The sequence below is a fragment of the Oncorhynchus mykiss genome, chromosome 4 (assembly GCF_057628025.1).
Source record: "Oncorhynchus mykiss isolate SJ-2025 chromosome 4, ASM5762802v1, whole genome shotgun sequence".
Lineage (NCBI taxonomy): Eukaryota > Metazoa > Chordata > Actinopteri > Salmoniformes > Salmonidae > Oncorhynchus > Oncorhynchus mykiss.
The window spans coordinates 1,818,836-1,842,778 of NC_143025.1; the positions used below are offsets into that span (position 1 = coordinate 1,818,836).

Below are 23,943 nucleotides of genomic sequence, written 5' to 3' on the forward strand. Positions count from 1 at the left end.
GTCATTCATCATACTCTACAACACTGACAGCATCAGGGATCACGGGTAGTTTACTGTGGTCGTTCATCATACTCTACAACACTGACAGCATCAGGGAACACGGGTAGTTTACTGTGGTCGTTCATCATACTCTACAACACTGACAGCATCAGGGAACACGGGTTGTTTACTGTGGTCGTTCATCATACTCTACAACACTGACAGCATCAGGGAACACGGGTAGTTTACTGTGGTCGTTCATCATACTCTACAACACTGACAGCATCAGGGAACACGGGTAGTTTACTGTGGTCGTTCATCATACTCTACAACACTGACAGCATCAGCATCAGGGAACACGGGTAGTTTACTGTGGTCGTTCATCATACTCTACAACACTGACAGCATCAGCATCAGGGAACACGGGTAGTTTACTGTGGTCGTTCATCATACTCTACAACACTGACAGCATCAGGGATCACGGGTAGTTTACTGTGGTCGTTCATCATACTCTACAACACTGACAGCATCAGGGAACACGGGTAGTTTACTGTGGTCGTTCATCATACTCTACAACACTGACAGCATCAGGGAACACGGGTAGTTTACTGTGGTCGTTCATCATACTCTACAACACTGACAGCATCAGGGAACACGGGTAGTTTACTGTGGTCGTTCATCATACTCTACAACACTGACAGCATCAGGGAACACGGGTAGTTTACTGTGGTCGTTCATCATACTCTACAACACTGACAGCATCAGGGAACACGGGTAGTTTACTGTGGTCGTTCATCATACTCTACAACACTGACAGCATCAGGGAACACGGGTAGTTTACTGTGGTCGTTCATCATACTCTACAACACTGACAGCATCAGGGAACACGGGTAGTTCGTTCATCATACTCTACAACACTGACAGCATCAGGGAACACAGGTAGTTTACTGTGGTCGTTCATCATACTCTACAACACTAACAGCATCAGCATCAGGGAACACGGGTAGTTTACTGTGGTCATTCATCATACTCTACAACACTGACAGCATCAGGGATCACGGGTAGTTTACTGTGGTCGTTCATCATACTCTACAACACTGACAGCATCAGCATCAGGGAACACGGGTAGTTTACTGTGGTCGTTCATCATACTCTACAACACTGACAGCATCAGGGAACACGGGTAGTTTACTGTGGTCGTTCATCATACTCTACAACACTGACAGCATCAGGGATCACGGGTAGTTTACTGTGGTCGTTCATCATACTCTACAACACTGACAGCATCAGGGAACACGGGTAGTTTACTGTGGTCGTTCATCATACTCTACAACACTGACAGCATCAGCATCAGGGAACACGGGTAGTTTACTGTGGTCGTTCATCATACTCTACAACACTGACAGCATCAGGGAACACGGGTAGTTTACTGTGGTCGTTCATCATACTCTACAACACTGACAGCATCAGGGATCACGGGTAGTTTACTGTGGTCGTTCATCATACTCTACAACACTGACAGCATCAGGGAACACGGGTAGTTTACTGTGGTCGTTCATCATACTCTACAACACTGACAGCATCAGGGAACACGGGTAGTTTACTGTGGTCGTTCATCATACTCTACAACACTGACAGCATCAGGGAACACGGGTAGTTTACTGTGGTCGTTCATCATACTCTACAACACTGACAGCATCAGCATCAGGGAACACGGGTAGTTTACTGTGGTCGTTCATCATACTCTACAACACTGACAGCATCAGGGAACACGGGTAGTTTACTGTGGTCGTTCATCATACTCTACAACACTGACAGCATCAGGGAACACGGGTAGTTTACTGTGGTCGTTCATCATACTCTACAACACTGACAGCATCAGGGAACACGGGTAGTTTACTGTGGTCGTTCATCATACTCTACAACACTGACAGCATCAGGGAACACGGGTAGTTTACTGTGGTTGTTCATCATACTCTACAACACTGACAGCATCAGGGAACACGGGTAGTTTACTGTGGTCGTTCATCATACTCTACAACACTGACAGCATCAGGGAACACGGGTAGTTTACTGTGGTCGTTCATCATACTCTACAACACTGACAGCATCAGGGAACACGGGTAGTTTACTGTGGTTGTTCATCATACTCTACAACACTGACAGCATCAGGGAACACGGGTAGTTTACTGTGGTCGTTCATCATACTCTACAACACTGACAGCATCAGGGAACACGGGTAGTTTACTGTGGTTGTTCATCATACTCTACAACACTGACAGCATCAGGGAACACGGGTAGTTTACTGTGGTCGTTCATCATACTCTACAACACTGACAGCATCAGGGAACACAGGTAGTTTACTGTGGTCGTTCATCATACTCAACATTTGTAATGGCGTATTTATAAAATTGTTATTAGGTGTTAACAAAGTCTGGTGTTTTTGACTCTGTGTACTGTGGAGTTGACGTCTTTCTGTCAGTCTCTCTGGTGTTTGTGACTCTGTGTACTGTGGTGCTCTTCATCTCCAGGTGATTGGTAGGAACTTCATCCTCTTCATCATCCTCGGCAGCCTGCAGGAGATGCACAACAAACCAGTGGTCTTCTTTGTCTTCTACCTCTGGAGCGCTATAGAGATCTTTAGGTGGGTATAGACTGTCCTCTACCTCTGGAGTGCTATAGAGATCTTTAGGTGGGTATAGACTGTCCTCTACCTCTGGAGTGCTATAGAGATCTTTAGGTGGGTATAGAGATGTTTAGGTGGTATATACTGTCTTCTACCTCTGGAGTGGTATAGAGATGTTTAGGTGGTATAGAGATGTTTAGGTGGTATATACTGTCTTCTACCTCTGGAGTGCTATAGAGATGTTTAGGTGGTATATACTGTCTACCTCTGGAGTGGTTTTTAGAGATGTTTAGGTGGTATATACTGTCTACCTCTGGAGTGGTTTTTAGAGATGTTTAGGTGGTATATACTGTCTACCTCTGGAGTGGTTTTAGAGATGATTAGGTGGTATAGAGATGTTTAGTTGGTATATACTGTCTACCTCTGGAGATGTTTAGGTGGGATTATAAGCCTACTCTACATAAAGGGGTCATTCATGCTCTCTGTGTGTGTGTTGTATGGCTGTGGAAGCAAAATGGCCGATCGTCAAGAACCTTCCTCAGCCATGTGTAAGATCAATAGTAGAGTTATCTGTCCAGTTTCCTCTGTAGATGTTACCCTCTTTTATTCCACAACACTGACACACATCTCTGTGTGTAGCTCATGAATAACAGCAAAGAAAATGTATGCTTTACTTTGTGTCTTCAGAAGGATGCCATTTTTCCCCCAATGAAAAATCCATTCCTCCCCCCAGGTACCCATTCTACATGCTGGGTTGTATCGACACAGAGTGGAAGACGATCACCTGGCTGAGGTACACCGTCTGGATACCCCTGTACCCTCTGGGGGTGCTGGCTGAAGGTGAGTTTACGGGGACACCCCCGTACCCTCTGGGGGTGCGTTAGTTTATAGGGACACCGTCGGGATACCCCTGTACCCTCTGGGGGTGCGTTAGTTTATAGGGACACCGTCGGGATAGTCCTGTACCGTCTGGGGGTGCGTTAGTTTACAGGGACACCGTCGGGATAGTCCTGTACCCTCTGGGGGTGCGTTAGTTTATAGGGACACCGTTGGGATAGTCCTGTCCCCTCTGGGGGTGCGTTAGTTTACAGTGACACCCCTGTACCCTCTGGGTGTGCTGGCTGAAGGTGAGTTAGTTTACGGGTGTACAGTATTACTAAGAGGAGAGGCAATGGGAAGCCTGAAGAATGGACAGAATACCTGGGTAACACTTTACTCAACCGTTCTCTCCCCCCCCCTACCTCTCCAGTGGTCCAGTCCATTTACTCAGCAGTTCTCTCTCCCCCCTACCTCTCCAGTGGTCCAGTCTATTTACTCAGCAGTTCTCTCTCCCCCCTACCTCTCCAGTGGTCCAGTCCATTTACTCAGCAGTTCTCTCTCCCCCCCTACCTCTCCAGCAGTTTCATTGGTCCAGTCCATTTACTCAACAGTTCTCTCTCCCCCCTACCTCTCCAGTGGTCCAGTCCATTTACTCAGCAGTTCTCTCTCCCCCCCTACCTCTCCAGCAGTTTCATTGGTCCAGTCCATTTACTCAACAGTTCTCTCTCCCCCCTACCTCTCCAGTGGTACAGTCCATTTACTCAGCAGTTCTCTCTCCCCCCCTACCTCTCCAGCAGTTTCATTGGTCCAGTCCATTTACTCAACAGTTCTCTCTCTCCCCCTCTCCAGCGGTTGCAGTGGTCCAGTCCATCTCAGTGTTTGACCAGAGCAGACTGTTCAGTATCCCTCTACCTGAGGCCCTGGGCTCCTCTGCCAGCTTCTCCTGTGTCCTCTATATCTACCTACCTCTCATGGTCATCGGTGAGTTGTGAAAAATGGATCAATCTACATATTTATCTTGTACGGTTCATCTTTGCAGTTATAGGGTAATTACTATTTGTAACAACATCGGCCACACCCTCATATTTAAAGTGTTCATCAACTTATGACTTAACAATATCGTCTGTTGTGTTTGCAGGGCTTCTCATCAATTTCCGCCACCTGTACAAACAGAGGAGGAAGAGGTTCCGGACCAAGAAGAGGAAGTCTAACTGACATCATTTTTAAAATCTTTGACCTCCAACAACCTCTGCTGCCTGTCTGTTCCCATCATCTCATCTAGGTTGACTAAATTCCACTAACTTTCTCAACATTTCCAGAAGTCCCAGTTAGGAGAATTTTGCAACCCTCGTCTTGTATTTTCTGTTGTAGTTAATTCGCAGTACGATTTTTTTTCTTGCTAACAAACGTCCTCAGGGGAAAGTCACATAAGATGTATGTTTTTTGTCACGTCAATTAATATGCTGGGTAAATTGTGTAAGATTAATAAAAATACTCATCTTTGGAAAAAAAGAAACCTTTTTTTCATTTATTCATTAGGAAAGTTATAAAAACGATATGGTCAAAAACACACGTGAAGCCATAGGCCTTAGCTTTTAACAGAGAGCTTCATTGATGAGCCATTCTAATAGTCCGAAACAGCACCCTATTCCCTATATAGTGCACTACTTTAGACCAGAGCCTACAGGAATATGTCCCCCAGTATCTGGGATTTAGAGATGTTGAGCATGACGGGTCTCCTCTCTTAACAACCCAGGAGGCTCAGATTCAAATTGTCAAAATACAGCCGTTACTCAACAAATTAAGTTTTTCATTATTAGGTCTAAATACAAATGTACAAGGAATCGAGGGAAAAAAGCCTCATTGGCACTGCCAGCTGTTGTAGACTTCTGATTTGGACGTGAGTGAACATTGGAGGTGCCGAAGAGGATTTTCTAGAATTACATACCGGCTGTAACGGGAGTAAATGAAGATAGTTACTCACCAAATATGGAGTTTCACTGAGCAACTAACATATTTTGGCAACACTTACAAAGCTGTAATGGCAGTTTGAATTGGAGCTTCCTGGGCATTAGAGAGGACACAGGTCAACATCTCTACTTGAATCGGAGCTTCCTGGGCATTAGAGAGGACACAGGTCAACATCTCTACTTGAATCGGAGCTTCCTGGGCATTAGAGAGGACACAGGTCAACATCTCTACTTGAATCGGAGCTTCCTGGGCATTAGAGAGGACACAGGTCAACATCTCTACTTGAATCGGAGCGTCCCTTGCATTAGAGAGAACACAGGTCAACATCTCTACTTGAATTGGGGCTTCCTGGGCATTAGAGAGGACACAGGTCAACATATCTACTTGAATCGGAGCTTCCTGGGCATTAGAGAGGACACAGGTCAACATCTCTACTTGAATCGGAGCTTCCTGGGCATTAGAGAGGACACAGGTCAACATCTCTACTTGAATCGGGGCTTCCTGGGCATTAGAGAGGACACAGGTCAACATATCTACTTGAATCGGGGCTTCCTGGGCATTAGAGAGGACACAGGTCAACATCTCTACTTGAATCGGAGCGTCCCTTGCATTAGAGAGGACACAGGTCAACATCTCTACTTGAATCGGGGCTTCCTGGGCATTAGAGGACACAGGTCAACATATCTAAAGCACAGATACTGGGACGGGGCCATTTCAGAAGCAGTCTTCTCTCTCTCCTTCCTCTACATGCCAGCTCCTCCCCCAGAGAAGTCTGTGTGCATGGGGTTGATGTTCTGGTCGAAGGCAGCGTACTGGGAGTCTCCCGTGGAGGCCAGTTTAAGCTGCTTGGCAGCGTGTGATAGCTGGAAGGCTGCGTCAGGGTGAGCCGTGTCTGGCAGCAGGGTACACTCCCTCTCTAACAGCTCTGCAACGCCCTTCAGCAGCTCCCAGAAACCAAACGCCAGCGCTGCCTTCCGCAGACGGTTCAGCTCCTGGTGGGCAGATAGAGACAACTGAATAAATACAGATCACTTTTATTCACCAAGTACAGTTAGAGACATTAAAACTTGTTTTTCAACCACTCTGCAAATTTCTTGTTAACAAACTATAGTTTTGGCAAGTCAGTTAGGACATCTACATTGTGCATGACACAAGTCATTTTTCCAACAGATTAAGTCACTGTGTCACAATTCCAGTGTGTCAGAAGTTTACATACACTAAGTTGACTGTGCCTTTAAACAGCTTGGAAAATGTCAAAAAATGATGTCATGGCTTTAGAAGCTTCTGATAGGCTAATTGACGTACCTGTGGATGTATTTCCAGACCAACCTCTAAACTCAGTGCCTATTTGCTTGACATCATGGGAAACTCAAAAGAAATAAGCCAAGACCTCAGAAAAAAATTGTAGACCCCCACAAGTCTCGTTCATCCTTGGGAGCAATTTCCAAACGCCTGAAGGTACCACGTTCATCTGTACAAACAATAGTACGCAAGTATAAACACCATGGGACCACGCAGCCGTCATACCGCTCAGGAAAGAGATGCGTTCTGTCTCCTAGAGATGAACGTACTTTGGTGCAAATCAATCCCAGAGCAACAGGAAAGGACCTTGTGAAGATGCTGGAGGAAAGAGGTACAAAAGTATTTATATCCACATAGCCTGAATGGCCACTCAGCAAGGTAGAAGCCACTGCTCCAAAACCGCCATGTGCAACTGCACATGGGGACAAAGATTGTACTTTTTGGAGAAATGTCTTCTGGTCTAATGAAACAAAAATAGAACCGTTTGGAGGAAAAAGGGGGAGGCTTGCAAACCCGAAGAACACCATCCCAACATCATGTTGTGGGGGTGCTTTGCTGCAGGAGGGACTGGTGCACTTCACAAAATAGATGGCATCGTGAGGCAGGAAAATGTTGTGGATATATTGAAGCAACATGTCAAGATATCAGTCAGGAAGTTAAAGCTTGGTCGCAAATGGATCTTCCAAATGGACAATGACCCCAAGCACACTTCTAAAGTTGTGGCAAAATGGCTTAAGGACATCAAAGTCAAGATATTGGAGTGGCCATCACAAAGCCCTGACCTCAGTCCTATAGAAAACTTGTGGGCAGAACTGAAAAAGCGTGTGCGAGCAATGAGGCCTACAAACCTGATTCAGTTACACAGCTCTGTCAGGAGGAATGGGCCACAATTCATCCAACTTATTGTGGGAAGCTTGTGGAGGGCTACCCAAAATGTTTGACCCAAGTTAAACAATGTAAAGGCAATTCTACCAAATACCTATTGAGTGTATGTAAACTTCTGACCCCCTGGGAATATGATGAAAGATGAAATAAATCACTCAACTATTATTCTGACATTCACATTCTTAAAATAAAGTGGTGATCCTAACACAGGGATTTTTTACTAGGATTAAATGTCAGGAATTGTGAAAAACTGAGTTTAAATATATTTGGCTAAGATGTATGTAAACTTCGACAACATATAGAGGAATGAATTTACACCCATTATAGCATGAATAGATCAGTTTACCTCCATTATAGAATGAATAGATCAGTTTACATCCATTATAGAATGAATAGATCAGTTTACATCCATTATAGAATGAATAGATCAGTTTACCTCCATTATAGAATGAATAGATCAGTTTACCTCCATTATAGAATGAATAGATCAGTTTACCTCCATTATAGAAAGAATAGATCAGTTTACCTCCATTATAGAATGAATAGATCAGTTTACCTCCATTATAGAATGAATAGATCAGTTTACCTCCATTATAGAATGAATAGATCAGTTTACCTCCATTATAGAAAGAATAGATCAGTTTACCTCCATTATAGAATGAATAGATCAGTTTACCTCCATTATAGAATGAATAGATCAGTTTACCTCCATTATAGAATGAATAGATCAGTTTACCTCCATTATAGAAAGAATAGATCAGTTTACCTCCATTATAGAATGAATAGATCAGTTTACCTCCATTATAGAATGAATAGATCAGTTTACCTCCATTATAGAATGAATAGATCAGTTTACCTCCATTATAGAATGAATAGATCAGTTTACCTCCATTATAGAAAGAATAGATCAGTTTACCTCCATTATAGAGTGAACATAATAATAGGTGGTCAGAACCAGGATTGTGTTCATTAGGGCACAACATCAAAACGTTGTAAAATGTTTGATTCTAAATGAAAATGAAATGATTCTACCTCCATGTTTGCGACCATTGAACATGACCCAGGTTAAATCAGGAAAACTTAAGTATCCATCCCAGAACTTTCTCACTGTACCTCCCCAATTTCATGGTATCCAATTGTTAGTAGTTACTATCTTGTCTCATCGCTCCCGTATGGGCTCGTACCTTGTAGAAGGTCTGAGTCTTCTCTGGCAGTTTCCTGGCGTTCCTCAGGATCTTCTGCACATCAGTCTGTTGATTGGTTGACACACAGGAAGTCAAGCACCTCTCAACCAATCAACATAATCCTTACAGTGAGGCCTTAACACATCTCCAATCATGGTCTTTCATAATTCCACTCGGCTATCAAGAGTCCGATATCTGTACCCGCAGCCGGCTAGCTTCTATTTCCACAGCCCGTTATCTGTACCTGCAGTCGGCTAGCTTCTATTTCTACAGCCCGTTATCTGTACCTGCAGTCCCCTAGCTTCTATTTCTACAGCCCGTTATCTGTACCTGCAGTCGGCTAGCTTCTATTTCCACAGCCCGTTATCTGTACCTGCAGTCGGCTAGCTTCTATTTCCACAGCCCGTTATCTGTACCTGCAGTCGGCTAGCTTCTATTTCTACAGCCCGTTATCTGTACCTGCAGTCGGCTAGCTTCTATTTCTACAGCCCGTTATCTGTACCTGCAGTCCCCTAGCTTCTATTTCTACAGCCCGTTATCTGTACCTGCAGTCGGCTAGCTTCTATTTCCACAGCCCGTTATCTGTACCTGCAGTCGGCTAGCTTCTATTTCCACAGCCCGTTATCTGTACCTGCAGTCGGCTAGCTTCTATTTCTACAGCCCGTTATCTGTACCTGCAGTCGGCTAGCTTCTATTTCTACAGCCCGTTATCTGTACCTGCAGTCGGCTAGCTTCTATTTCTACAGCTCGTTATCTGTACCTGCAGTCCGCTAGCTTTGATCCAGACAGTGACGTTCTGAGCGTAGCTGCGTTTGATCTTAGGCTGCAGAGGGAAAGGACTCTTACTGTCATCCTCCCCGTACGGGTTCTCAGCAGCATCTGAAAGAGAGAGAGGTTAAAGGTCAGAAAATCAAGCTACCATTGTCAGCTGGTAGATCTCTGGACAGGGGGGGGGGGGTAATTAACCGTTTGATTAGCTACCTGATATAGGTCCTAGCTGAGACACCTTGCCCAGCCAGGGTAAAGGCTCAGGTCCAGGCTCAAACAGAGACATCATCAGATTAGACTTCTTCTTGCTGTCTGCCTGGGAGTACAGCATACCATACCACTCTGGACTACAGAGAGAAAATGTTACAAATATTAAACAATTACAGAGTGTCATTTCCCCAGATTTGAAACCCTTATTCAAGGTTTCAAAAAGCTCTCTGATGAGAATAGGCTACCCGTCCTGTTGGGGGAGGGACAGGCTACCCGTCCTGTTGGGGGAGGGACAGGCTACCCGTCCTGTTGGGGGAGGGACAGGCTACCCGTCCTGTTGGGGGAGGGACAGGCTACCCGTCCTGTTGGGGGAGGACGCAGAGAGCTGTGGGTTGGCAGCCCACTACATTGCGGCCTGCCATAAGATGAGGGACAGTGTCTGACAGACCAATCAACCTGCACATGTCCTCTACTGTATGCTTATTGTTATTATTCAATGTGTTGGTTATTTTGATCCTTGGTTATTTTTGTTACCATTGTCCCGTTTAAAATAATAATAATCAATATTGTAATTGTTAATATTGTAAATCTTCAATAAAGCAAATTGAATTGAGAGAAAAGAATAAAACATGAATATCTTACCCAGAGACACCATGCCCTCTATAACCTTTATAACATGCTATAAGCACGTTATGAACCTTTATAATGTGTTATAACAGAACATAGTACTATCTTACCCCAGCTGCACCAGCGCCACCATGCCCTCTACCTTCAGACTGCCATGGAGTAGGACACAGAAGTTGGGGATCTTCCCTGCCTGCTGGTTGGCTGATGTCTCCTCCTCTGGCTCCTCTGTGGTTCCTGGACCCACATCATCCACCTCTGGAACCAAGAACACAACAATAAACTCATTAGAACACTCATTTTAGACCACTCTTTTAGAACATTAGAACAGTCTTTTAGAACACTCATTTAGAACATCAGAATAGTCTTTTAGAACACTCATTTTAGAACACTCTTTTAGAACATTAGAACACTCATTTAGAACACTCATTTAGAACATCAGAATAGTCTTTTAGAACACTCATTTAGAACATTAGAACAGTCTTTTAGAACACTCATTTAGAACATTAGAACAGTCTTTTAGAAGATATAACTATCTTAGAACATTACAACACTAATTTAGAAGGATATTCTAGAAGGTTAGAACACCATGTTGGTATTAGTTAGAAGCGGTAACTAACCTTTATTGACAGCGATAGGCAGGACCAGGTGTCTGGACATGACAGGAGGACTGGAGATGTCTCCTATCTCTATGAAACCAACTATCTCCAGATCTGGAACACAGTTTGGTACTTACTTATACTTGATGTATACATTGACAGCTTGAAGTGGAATGGCAGTATACACAAGATGCAATAACATATCTAAATCAATCAACTGTGATAGTTCATCAAGTCATCAAGAACATGTGAAAGTCCGTAAGAGAGAGTTGAACACAGTTGAAGTGAAGGAGACGAAGTCAGGTGACTGGGATGGTAGAGAACATACAGCGCCTAGAGTCTGCAAACCTCGTGAACTTCTGTTTATATTTTGTTGTGACAGTGACTCAGAGTTTCATGCATTTAAATAAGGACTTTTGCCACTAATCTACACACCAAAAACACAAAACTGAAATGTCATAATTGGATCATTCTCAACCTCCCCTTAGATGACACTTGGTGGAAGCATCTTTGGTCTGCCATTAGCTGTGAGCCTGCTGGGATAGGTCGCTACCAACTTTGCACATCTAGATTTGGTCATATTTGACCATTATTTTTTACAAAACTGTTCAAGCTCTGTAAAGTTTATTGGGAAGCGTTGATGGACAGCAAACTTTAAGTCATGGCACAAATGTTTGATTGGATTGAGGTCAGAGCTCTGATTGGTCACTCCACTGACTGGATTGAGGTCAGAGCTCTAATTGGGTCACTCCACTGACTGGATTGGGGTCAGAGCTCTGACTGGGCTACTCCATCATTTAGAGTATGTTAGGTACTATATGATAGGATCATTTAGATAATCTTTTAGGTACCTGTGAGGATGGGTCGATTTAGAGAGTCTGTTAGGTACCTGTGAGGATGTGTCTGTCGGGGCATAGGGTCGATTTAGAGAGTCTGTTAGGTACCTGTGAGGATGTGTCGGGGCATAGGGTCGATTTCCTCATCCAGGAACACAGGCTCAGGTCTGGGGAACACCTGGACATCAGATGCCAGGTTCCCACAACGCAGTACAGCAGGGAACGGGGAGTAGACCTCATCTATCAGACGTCTGTATCACACACACACACACAGTGTGTAAAACAACAACACACACACAGCGCAGCATGGAAGGGGCAGTAGACCTCATCTATCAGACTCCTGGACAGACAGATCAGTTTGGCCATTAAGGGGAAACAAGACACAAGCTGAGAGAAAGAACGAGCTAGGGCTGTGACGTTCATGGAATTTGGGATGACAGTTATTGGCCAGCCAAATGACTGCAGTCACCTTAATAACCGTTCGAATTGCAAAATATATATATATTTATTTTTTACACACATTTTCTCTTCACCCATAGAAGCAAAGCAGGAAGTAAAGCAGGAAGTGTACCCATCAAAATGTGCTGTGATTTGTTGATTCAACTCAACTGACAATACAAACAAAAAAACATTCAATTTGCATGAGACAAATCAATTAACATAATTTGAGTGAACATTCTACATTACCATGGAAATTATTGCATCACAATACCAGGCAGCCATTGTCGAGTCTAACCATGACAAATCCCCAGGGTTAGAGGTTCCAAGCCTGTTCTATTCATTCTATTTCTGTGTGTGTTCCTGCTGCAAAGATTAGTTTGCTACAACACCTTGCTTGTTTCAACAAGGAGCAACAAAAGGAAATCACGTTGTTAACCCATTAACGGTCTAAGCCGGGGAAAGGGTTCTACTATATTGAATTATTTTAAGGACAAACCAAGAATCATTTAGCTATTTGATGTTGAATTTTAAGGTCCACTCGAAGTATCAAAAAATTATATCAACTACGAACTTTCGTAGACCAAAGTTCGTAGGTCAAATCATTGACAGTACAGACCATTTTGTGAGACGTCCTATCTTTCGGATGTCTCCTGGTCTGACAAAACGCCGCTCTGGTTCTGTCACCTTTCACTGCAGATGCGGAAGTGCGAGATCGGCGGATGTGCTGGATAGATCTCTCTCTCCATCTTAACCTGACAGATTATTAATGGGGATGTGGTAGATAGATCTCTCTCTCCATCTTAACCTGACAGATTATTAATGGGGATGTGGTAGATAGATCTCTCTCTCCATCTTAACCTGACAGATTATTAATGGGGATGTGGTGGATAGATCTCTCTCTCCATCTTAACCTGACAGATTATTAATGGGGATGTGCTGGATAGATCTCTCTCTCCATCTTAACCTGACAGATTATTAATGGGGATGTGGTGGATAGATCTCTCTCTCCATCTTAACCTGACAGATTATTAATGGGGATGTGGTAGATAGATCTCTCTCTCCATCTTAACCTGACAGATTATTAATGGGGATGTGGTGGATAGATCTCTCTCTCCATCTTAACCTGACAGATTATTAATGGGGATGTGGTAGATAGATCTCTCTCTCCATCTTAACCTGACAGATTATTAATGGGGATGTGGTGGATAGATCTCTCTCTCCATCTTAACCTGACAGATTATTAATGGGGATGTGCTGGATAGATCTCTCTCTCCATCTTAACCTGACAGATTATTAATGGGGATGTGCTGGATAGATCTCTCTCTCCATCTTAACCTGACAGATTATTAATGGGGATGTGGTGGATAGATCTCTCTCTCCATCTTAACCTGACAGATTATTAATGGGGATGTGGTGGATAGATCTCTCTCTCCATCTTAACCTGACAGATTATTAATGGGGATGTGGTGGATAGATCTCTCTCTCCATCTTAACCTGACAGATTATTAATGGGGATGTGCTGGATAGATCTCTCTCTCCATCTTAACCTGACAGATTATTAATGGGGATGTGGTGGATAGATCTCTCTCTCCATCTTAACCTGACAGATTATTAATGTGGATGTGGTAGATAGATCTCTCTCTCCATCTTAACCTGACAGATTATTAATGGGGATGTGGTAGATAGATCTCTCTCTCCATCTTAACCTGACAGATTATTAATGGGGATGTGGTAGATAGATCTCTCTCTCCATCTTAACCTGACAGATTATTAATGGGGATGTGGTAGATAGATCTCTCTCTCCATCTTAACCTGACAGATTATTAATGGGGATGTGGTGGATAGATCTCTCTCTCCATCTTAACCTGACAGATTATTAATGGGGATGTGGTAGATAGATCTCTCTCTCCATCTTAACCTGACAGATTATTAATGTGGATGTGGTAGATAGATCTCTCTCTCCATCTTAACCTGACAGATTATTAATGGGGATGTGGTAGATAGATCTCTCTCTCCATCTTAACCTGACAGATTATTAATGGGGATGTGGTGGATAGATCTCTCTCTCCATCTTAACCTGACAGATTATTAATGGGGATGTGGTGGATAGATCTCTCTCTCCATCTTAACCTGACAGATTATTAATGGGGATGTGGTAGATAGATCTCTCTCTCCATCTTAACCTGACAGATTATTAATGTGGATGTGGTAGATAGATCTCTCTCTCCATCTTAACCTGACAGATTATTAATGGGGATGTGGTAGATAGATCTCTCTCTCCATTTTAACCTGACAGATTATTAATGGGGATGTGGTGGATAGATCTCTCTCTCCATCTTAACCTGACAGATTATTAATGGGGATGTGGTAGATAGATCTCTCTCTCCATCTTAACCTGACAGATTATTAATGGGGATGTGGTAGATAGATCTCTCTCTCCATCTTAACCTGACAGATTATTAATGGGGATGTGGTAGATAGATCTCTCTCTCCATCTTAACCTGACAGATTATTAATGGGGATGTGGTGGATAGATCTCTCTCTCCATCTTAACCTGACAGATTATTAATGGGGATGTGGTGGATAGATCTCTCTCTCCATCTTAACCTGACAGATTATTAATGGGGATGTGGTAGATAGATCTCTCTCTCCATCTTAACCTGACAGATTATTAATGGGGATGTGGTAGATAGATCTCTCTCTCCATCTTAACCTGACAGATTATTAATGGGGATGTGGTAGATAGATCTCTCTCTCCATCTTAACCTGACAGATTATTAATGGGGATGTGGTAGATAGATCTCTCTCTCCATCTTAACCTGACAGATTATTAATGTGGATTTGGTGGATAGATCTCTCTCTCCATCTTAACCTGACAGATTATTAATGGGGATGTGGTGGATAGATCTCTCTCTCCATCTTAACCTGACAGATTATTAATGGGGATGTGGTGGATAGATCTCTCTCTCCATCTTAACCTGACAGATTATTAATGGGGATGTTTTTATTATGCTAATTAGATTACCGCGGGGGCACGGACATCGACTCTAGTTAAGAATCCATGTTCCCACAGAAACTCAATTGAATGAATGCCCGGCCTTCCCATCTTCAGTCAGCTGTACGTTCCACAAACCCTTTCTGTTTGGACTGTTATTTCACTTTCATGACGACCTTCATCTATAACAGTCGGTTACACAGTTACACGGTAATTGTGCCAACCAAAGACCTAGCTAGGTCCCAAAGAAAGGCCAGGCGCTTGTGCTGTTTCCACTCGTTCAGATTTAGCTTCCACCCTGAGAAGTAACATGCATGAGTTTGACGGAAGGTTCTGGGTTGACATACGCACCCGAACATGGACTGGACACTCTTCAGACAGAGCTGGCCTTCCATAGTGAAGATCTGTCCGTCTCCTCCATTCAGCTGGAGCAGCTGCTCCAGGTTATGCATTGTGTCTGTCATCTGTAACTATAGAACAACAGGGGATATAGTGGAGAGTCCAGTGGTCTGGTAGCGAACAGAACATCAGGTAGAATCAGCTAGCAAGCGATAAGCATTAGAGGCTAACACCATATTTTTTTAAAGACACATTTGCAGCTTGCTAAGACCAACTAACTACACCCACTAACTACACCCACTAACAACACCCACTAACTACACCCACTAACTACACCCACTAACAACACCCACTAACTACACCAACTAACTACACAAATAATATAGAAAAAATGGATTTATATTAAGATGCAAAGTGGAAAGCTGCGTCATTCTTGTTTGGAACAATCTGTTGACTGCGTGTTGATTGGTCAATAGGTGCAGAGTGAATCTGGAGGAACTGCCTGGTTGAGTGAGAGGGGGCGGGGCTTGCTGTGTGTGGGATTGGGATTGGCCAAAAGAGATGGAGAGAGAACTCCCTCAACTTAACCAATCAACCTACATTTTTATTTTTTTTATTTTCTAAAATAACGTTACAGACAGCGATATGGATATTGCCCATATCAAGACCTCAATTTTGATAAAAATCTAATTAACCGTGCAGCCCTATCAGTCACCTTGCCAACACACAGTAGCAGATAGTTGTTTAATAGTGCATCTGCCTGTTGTCTAAGATGTACAGGCGCAACACCAGCCCCTATATCTAGCTACTACTAACCTTACAAATAAACAACCAGGAGCAACACTAGCCCCTATATTAGGCGGCAGGGTAGCCTAGTGGTTAGAGCGTTGGACTAGAAACCAAAAAGGTTTCAAGATCGAATCCCCGAGCTGACAAGGTAAAAATCTGTCGTTCTGCCCCTGAACAGGCAGTTACCCCACCGTTCCTAGGTCGTCATTGAAAATAAGAATTTGTTCTTAACTGACTTGCCTAGTTAAATAAAGGTAAAATAAAAAATATATATCTAGCTACTGTCGTTCAGTACATCACAAACCTTACAAATAAACAACCAGCTGTGATCAGGTCTATAAGGACAATCAGTAGCTATTCAGAGTAGTGCTGTCGTACCTCCTCTGCGTTAGCGATGCACATGATGAACAGCTTGGCAGGGAAAGGGAAGGGCAGGGGGAACTTCTTATCCTCCGGTCGTCCTTTCAGAGTCTGTAGGGAGTGTCTCAGAGAGCCTTTACCGATCCCCAGAGAGCCGTCTGTTACCAACACCACCTGGTGGCCACCAGATCAATAATCAATGTAATTGTCTGTAGGGAAAGTCTCAGAGAGCACCACCTGGTGGCCATGAGGAAAACTGCAGCCATATTCACCAACATTCACCTGTATTTAACATTTTAGCAATTTATCAGACGCTCTTATCCAGAGTGACTCATCTTCAGATAGCTAGATGGACCAGTCATAGTCAGTACATTCATCTCCAGGTAGCTAGGTGGACCAGTCATAGTCAGTACATTCATCTTCAGATAGCTAGGTGGACCAGTCATAGTCAGTACATTCATCTTCAGATAGCTAGGTGGACCAGTCATAGTCAGTACATTCATCTTCAGATAGCTAGGTGGACCAGTCATAGTCAGGACATTCATCTTCAGATAGCTAGGTGGACCAGTCATAGTCAGTACATTCATCTCCAGATAGCTAGGTGGACCAGTCATAGTCAGTACATTCATCTCCAGATAGCTAGGTGGACCAGTCATAGTCAGGACATTCATCTTCAGATAGCTAGGTGGACCAGTCATAGTCAGTACATTCATCTTCAGATAGCTAGGTGGACCAGTCATAGTCAGTACATTCATCTCCAGATAGCTAGGTGGACCAATCATAGTCAGTACATTCATCTTCAGATAGCTAGGTGGACCAGTCATAGTCAGTACATTCATCTCCAGGTAGCTAGGTGGACCAGTCATAGTCAGGACATTCATCTTCAGATAGCTAGGTGGACCAGTCATAGTCAGTACATTCATCTCCAGGTAGCTAGGTGGACCAGTCATAGTCAGGACATTCATCTTCAGATAGCTAGGTGGACCAGTCATAGTCAGTACATTCATCTCCAGATAGCTAGGTGGACCAGTCATAGTCAGTACATTCATCTCCAGATAGCTAGGTGGACCAGTCATAGTCAGTACATTCATCTTCAGATAGCTAGGTGGACCAGTCATAGTCAGTACATTCATCTACAGATAGCTAGGTGGACCAGTCATAGTCAGTACATTCATCTCCAGATAGCTAGGTGAACCAGTCATAGTCAGTACATTCATCTTCAGATAGCTAGGTGGACCAGTCATAGTCAGTACATTCATCTACAGATAGCTAGGTGGACCAGTCATAGTCAGTACATTCATCTTCAGATAGCTAGGTGGACCAGTCATAGTCAGTACATTCATCTCCAGATAGCTAGGTGGACCAGTCATAGTCAGTACATTAATCTCCAGATAGCTAGGTGGACCAGTCATAGTCAGTACATTCATCTCCAGATAGCTAGGTGGACCAGTCATAGTCAGTACATTCATCTTCAGATAGCTAGGTGGACCAGTCATAGTCAGTACATTCATCTCCAGATAGCTAGGTGGACCAGTCATAGTCAGTATAGTATAACCTGTATAGTACCATCATGGTTTTATATAGTACCTGTGTGGGACCATCATGGTTTGATATAGTACCTGTATGGGACCATCATGGTTTGATATAGTACCTGTATAGTACCATCATGGTTTGATATAGTACCTGTGTATAGTACCATCATGGTTTGATATAGTACCTGTGTGGTACCATCATGGTTTTATATAGTACCTGTGTGGTACCATCATGGTTTGATATAGTACCTGTGTGGTACCATCATGGTTTTATATAGTACCTGTGTGGTACCATCATGGTTTGATATAGTACCTGTGTGGTACCATCATGGTTTTATATAGTACCTGTGTGGTACCATCATGGTTTGATATAGTACCTGTGTGGTACCATCATGGTTTGATATAGTACCTGTGTATGGTACCATCATGGTTTGATATAGTACCATCATGGTTTTATATAGTACCTGTATAGTACCATCATGGTTTGATATAGTACCTGTGTATGGTACCATCATGGTTTGATATAGTACCATCATGGTTTTATATAGTACCTGTGTGGTACCATCATGGTTTGATATAGTACCTGTGTGGGACCATCATGGTTTGATATAGTACCTGTGTGGGACAGGTGTGGTTTGACATAGTACCTGTGTGGGACAGATGTGGTTTGATATAGTACCTGTGTGGGACAGGCATGGCCCCACTCCTGCTGTACCACGTTGCTGACTCCATGTAAAGCTGACTCCAGACACGTCTTGTCATAGTCCTCCAGGTTGTTCAGGGCTTCCTGCAGAGCAGAGGAGCGTTACCGTGGCTGCATTACCCTGGCTGCACAGAACATTACCCTGGCTGCATTACCCTGTATGCACAGCACATTACTCTGGCTGCATTACCCTGGCTGCACAGAACATTACCCTGGCTGCACAGAACATTACCCTGGCTGCATTACCCTGGCTGCATTACCCTGGCTGCATTACCCTGGCTGCACAGAACATTACCCTGGCTGCACAGAACATTACCCTGGCTGCACAGAACATTACCCTGGCTGCACAGAACATTACCCTGGCTGCACAGAACATTACCCTGGCTGCACAGAACATTACCCTGGCTGCACAGAACATTACCCTGGCTGCATTACCCTGGCTGCACACTTCATCAGATCTGAAACATTGGACAGGCATAACCAATGTCTAAAATGTATCTAGCCAATCAGAGAACAAGTAGAGCTACTACCATATTGCCTCCAAGCCCTGGTGTTAGCCAGACCTGTGTACCTGCAGGGTGTTGTAGTCCCTGGTGTTAGCCAGACCTGTAGGGTGTTGTAGTCCCTGGTGTTAGCCAGACCTGTAGGGTGTTGTGTTAGCCAGACCTGTGTACCTGTAGGGTGTTGTAGTCCCTGGTGAAAGGTACCAGTAGCTCCCACAGGGAAGAGAAGGCCACTAGAGAAGTGAATTCCAGTCTGTAGTTGTTAGCCATGTGCTCAAACAGCATGGTGAGTCCGGCCACAGCTAGGTTCTTCCTCTGCAACTCCTCAGAACACTGCTCCAGAGAGACCGGCCGCGTCATGGACAGAGACGCGTCCATCAGGACCACCGTCGGCATGATGACGGGGATGTGGTTTCCACTAAAGCAGAATGAGTTTAATAATGAAGCATCCACAGTCTCTCTGGATGTGTGAATACAACACAGTCTACAATGGAAACTACAACACAGTCTCTGGAAAATATGGAAACCACAACACAGTCTACAATGGAAACTACAACACTGCCTCTGGAAAATATGGAAACCACAACACAGTCTACAATGGAAACTACAACACTGCCTCTGGAAAATATGGAAACCACAACACAGTCTACAATGGAAACTACAACACTGCCTCTGGAAAATATGGAAACCACAACACAGTCTACAATGGAAACTACAACACTGCCTCTGGAAAATATGGAAACCACAACACAGTCTACAATGGAAACTACAACACTGCCTCTGGAAAATATGGAAACCACAACACAGTCTACAATGGAAACTACAACACAGCCTCTGGAAAATATGGAAACCACAACACAGTCTACAATGGAAACTACAACACTGCCTCTGGAAAATATGGAAACCACAACACAGTCTACAATGGAAACCACAACACTGCCTCTGGAAAATATGGAAACCACAACACAGTCTACAATGGAAACTACAACACTGCCTCTGGAAAATATGGAAACCACAACACTGCCTCTGGAAAATATGGAAACCACAACACTGCCTCTGGAAAATATGGAAACCACAACACTGCCTCTGGAAAATATGGAAACCACAACACAGTCTACAATGGAAACTACAACACAGCCTCTGGAAAATATGGAAACCACAACACTGCCTCTGGAAAATATGGAAACCACAACACTGCCTCTGGAAAATATGGAAACCACAACACTGCCTCTGGAAAATATGGAAACCACAACACTGCCTCTGGAAAATATGGAAACCACAACACTGCCTCTGGAAAATATGGAAACCACAACACTGCCTCTGGAAAATATGGAAACCACAACACTGCCTCTGGAAAATATGGAAACGTGCGTTAGTCAGAATAGTGCATGTTGACATTAGAATTAAAGGTTTGTGGGGCGTCTTGTTTATCAACCGGTTTCTGATGTAAGGAAATCATTTGTGCCTCGAAAAGACCTGAAAGAGACAACAGAAAAACTAAGACATATTGAGGGTCAACAATAGAATAGGGCCAAAACAACCCTCCGGAGTGATCTTTGGGGGATATTCGTTTTTGGTCAAAAGAGGCTGTAAAATTACGAGGAATTCAAAAAAAAATAAGAAAAAAAATGTTTTGAAAAATGAAATAAAAACCACGAGACAGATTCCAGAACAAGACCGGAGCAAAACAAGTCCGAGTCAACACCAGAACAATGCTAGTCCAGCTCAAAACCAAACCTCTTACTCTCTCTTACTAACTGTGAGTGCGCTACTTTCAAACTATTTCCCCCACTCTTCCCTACTAGCGGACAACGAGCGCGATAAGGTTTGAGAATATTATTCAACAAAAGTAAAAAGGACAGTAATGTTAGGTGTAAAATGGAAAGCCCAGGTTTCAATAGGTGATAATGAATGTATTATGAAAGGAGTGTGGATATTTGACCTGGCCAAGAGGTTTCATGCACTGACTGAATGGGACCTGATAATTAGAATTGTTTTACTCCGCTGATCTCGGGAAGAATTTACGAGTCCTCATTGTCCGAGAACGAGCGAGTCAAGACCGAATAAAAATGGATTCGACATCGAGAGATACAGACTGTACTACAACACTGCTGCTGCAGGGCATCAATTCCAACCTCTATTCCACATTGGTTCAACGTAATGTCGTTGAAATGCCGTGGAAACAACGTTGATTCAACCAGTGTGCGCACAGTGGGTAAAGACGTGTGATCGTGTCTCAATGTAATGAAGGTATGAAATTATTGTTATTTTCAAATACATTTTGGGGCTTAGTTGTGGTCAATTTGCAGTGTACAATTTATTATATTCACGTTCCGGCCTGCAGATGAATCTAACTAGTTGCCTACCCCTGGAATATATATATTTATAAATTGTGTGTTGCAGCATGGACACTATTGAAAACAGAACAGAATGAAACATATGAGACTGCTAACACAAACTGTACAGAATACCTTAATGTTACTCCCAGAATTATTGACAACGTTGGGATCTCGTTCCTTCAATCATTCATTTTAATCCAGTGGAGGATGTCTTTTTTTAATGTTAAACTTTAATTTTTTATTAAATTCATTGTGGACCATCCTTGTCAATGAATTTCATAAAAATTTAAAGTTTAACATTTTAAAAAAATACATCCTTTTTAGATAAAACTATACTAAATATATTATTGTCACCAAATCATTGGTTAAAACACTCTGTTTTGCAATGAAGGTCTACAGTAGCCTCAACAGCACTCTGTAGGGTAGCACCATGGTGTGAGCCGGAGGACAGCTAGCTTCCGTCCTCCTCTGGGTACATTGTCTTCAATACAAAACCCAGGAGATTCATGGTTCTCACCCCCTTCCATAGACTTACACAGTAATTATGACAACTTCCAGAGGAAGTCCTCCAACCTATCAGAGCTCTTGCAGCATGAAATGACATGTTGTCCACCCAATCAAAGGATCAGATAATTAATCTAGTACTGAAAGCACAAGCTTCAGCTAGCTACCACTGCAGCGCATAAAATGGGGCCCACCGGTGTAACTGCTAAACTGCTTTCTGACTGTACTGCATGATTGTAGCAGGTTTTACTAACACGTTAGTTCTATTATGTTGACTAGGACGTGACAATGTTGTAGGTTGTGTGTAGAGGTTAGAGGTCATGATATGAAGGTTTGGCTTGGAAAAGGTATTTTCACCTGGTCACAGACAGCTGATGGGTTGTGAACTGAAGTCCACAAGCGAAGGGAAAAGGTGAGAGGAGGAGAGAGAGTAGATAGTAGCGAGAATGAATTATATATACAAGAAGGAAAGTGATCATGCTGTTTTTATGCAGTTGCTATGAAAGTGAGGGGTGTATTCATTCTGCCAATTCTGTTGAAAAACATTTCTTAAACAGCAGCAAACGTAACGACACGGGGATAAACATACCTGGATGTGTCCAATAGAAACTCTCATTTGCAACTGTTGGACTAATGATCACACCCTAGATCAGCTAGATGCAGGCCAGAGGGTACAAGGAGGTATTGAATGTGTCTCTGTCACCTTGATTACTCAAAATCCTCTCGACCTGTGCGTTGTGAACTTTCATTCATAGGCTAGGTTGTAGCAACTCATGATGGGTGCAGGGAACATTCTAGTATCATGTAGTAGCCTAAACCTATCGATGATAACAATGAGCTGGGTGAATGGAATATGAATGACAGTCATCCAATATGCTGTAATAGAAATAAGGCATGCTCATAAAAAAAAATAAAAAAAAACGAATTCTCCCTCATTTTAAACTCCACCGACCGCCACTGTCTGTCATCCCAGGTTGAGAAACAAGTAGCCCGGATAAACGTGTCAGGCCGGCTATCTTTCCGGTCCTTTCAATACAGCTAGCTAACGAATCATGGCAGGATGATAGCTAGCTTTGAAATGAACCTTTATTTGAGGACAGAGTTTAGCTTGCAAATAAATAGTATAGAACTATGCATTATGCCGAGCAGGTATTTAAAAAGTTATATAATGAAAACGACAAAAACAGAAAGATTCATACCCATCAACGTAGAAATCTTCTCGATGGATTTGTACTGTTCACTATTATGTCCGGGCGGAAGCATTCCTTTCCCCCATTAGTTCCTAGGGCGAGAAGCACATCGAGACATTCCAGATTAGAAAACAGACGATGAGGTTCTGACAGCCACTGACGAGACAATAAATTCAACCATTATATCAATGAACAGATTAAATCAAATTATTTCAATTAAATATGAACTATAGAACAAAATGTATTCTTCTTTGAATTACCAAATTTCCATTCCGATACATCTTCATTTTTCTATTTCTCACAGCTCTGTCATTTCTCCTAAATTAAATATATTTTTAATAGGGGCATACTTGAGAAAAGTATAAATTAACTAACCATTCATCTATAAACACATCTTATCTGTCCTCAGGTATTACATAAGCTATATTCTGATCCACGGTGAAGA

General features: G+C 43.1%; 2 protein-coding genes across 4 annotated transcripts in view; one reads left to right on the plus strand and one right to left on the minus strand.

Moving 5' to 3' along the window:
- hacd3 (3-hydroxyacyl-CoA dehydratase 3) overlaps positions 1 to 4,940 on the plus strand; it is a 17,423-nt gene extending 12,483 nt beyond the window's left edge. For both annotated transcript variants that reach the window (XM_090230821.1, XM_090230822.1), the window contains 4 exons: positions 2,511 to 2,623; positions 3,339 to 3,445; positions 4,274 to 4,405; positions 4,563 to 4,940. In XM_090230821.1, the coding sequence (XP_090086947.1) occupies positions 2,511 to 2,623; positions 3,339 to 3,445; positions 4,274 to 4,405; positions 4,563 to 4,639 (429 nt within the window). In that variant the 3' untranslated portion in view covers positions 4,640 to 4,940. The remainder of the gene's footprint in view (positions 1 to 2,510; positions 2,624 to 3,338; positions 3,446 to 4,273; positions 4,406 to 4,562) is intronic.
- ints14 (integrator complex subunit 14) lies at positions 4,925 to 23,599 on the minus strand. Of its 2 annotated transcripts, XM_090230820.1 has the most exons (13): positions 23,508 to 23,566; positions 22,666 to 22,694; positions 19,637 to 19,883; positions 18,939 to 19,046; positions 16,746 to 16,901; positions 15,591 to 15,709; positions 11,912 to 12,054; positions 10,989 to 11,081; positions 10,482 to 10,626; positions 9,748 to 9,881; positions 9,527 to 9,645; positions 8,767 to 8,832; positions 4,925 to 6,387 (listed from the first exon to the last, which is right to left on the minus strand). In XM_090230820.1, exons 3-13 carry the CDS (start codon positions 19,859 to 19,861, stop codon positions 6,139 to 6,141), a joined length of 1,557 nt encoding a protein of 518 aa, XP_090086946.1. In that variant the 5' UTR covers positions 19,862 to 19,883; positions 22,666 to 22,694; positions 23,508 to 23,566; the 3' UTR covers positions 4,925 to 6,138. The 2 variants fall into 2 exon arrangements, with proteins under 2 accessions (XP_090086946.1, XP_036824438.1); XM_036968543.2 differs by lacking the exon at positions 22,666 to 22,694 and having other exon boundaries at positions 23,508 to 23,599.
- Positions 23,600 to 23,943: the final 344 nt, after the last annotated feature.

What these genes read in the sequence shown, in the direction of transcription:
- ints14 (XM_036968543.2), bottom strand. Translation starts at nt 19,861, where the DNA reads ATGCCGACGGTGGTCCTGATGGACGCGTCTCTGTCCATGACGCGGCCG. An exon ending in GGGACTACAACACCCTACAG is followed by an intron (nt 19,047 to 19,636) that starts GTACACAGGTCT and finishes TCTGCTCTGCAG; the next exon opens with GAAGCCCTGAACAACCTGGA. An exon ending in TCAGCTAGGACCTATATCAG is followed by an intron (nt 9,646 to 9,747) that starts GTAGCTAATCAA and finishes TCTCTCTTTCAG; the next exon opens with ATGCTGCTGAGAACCCGTAC.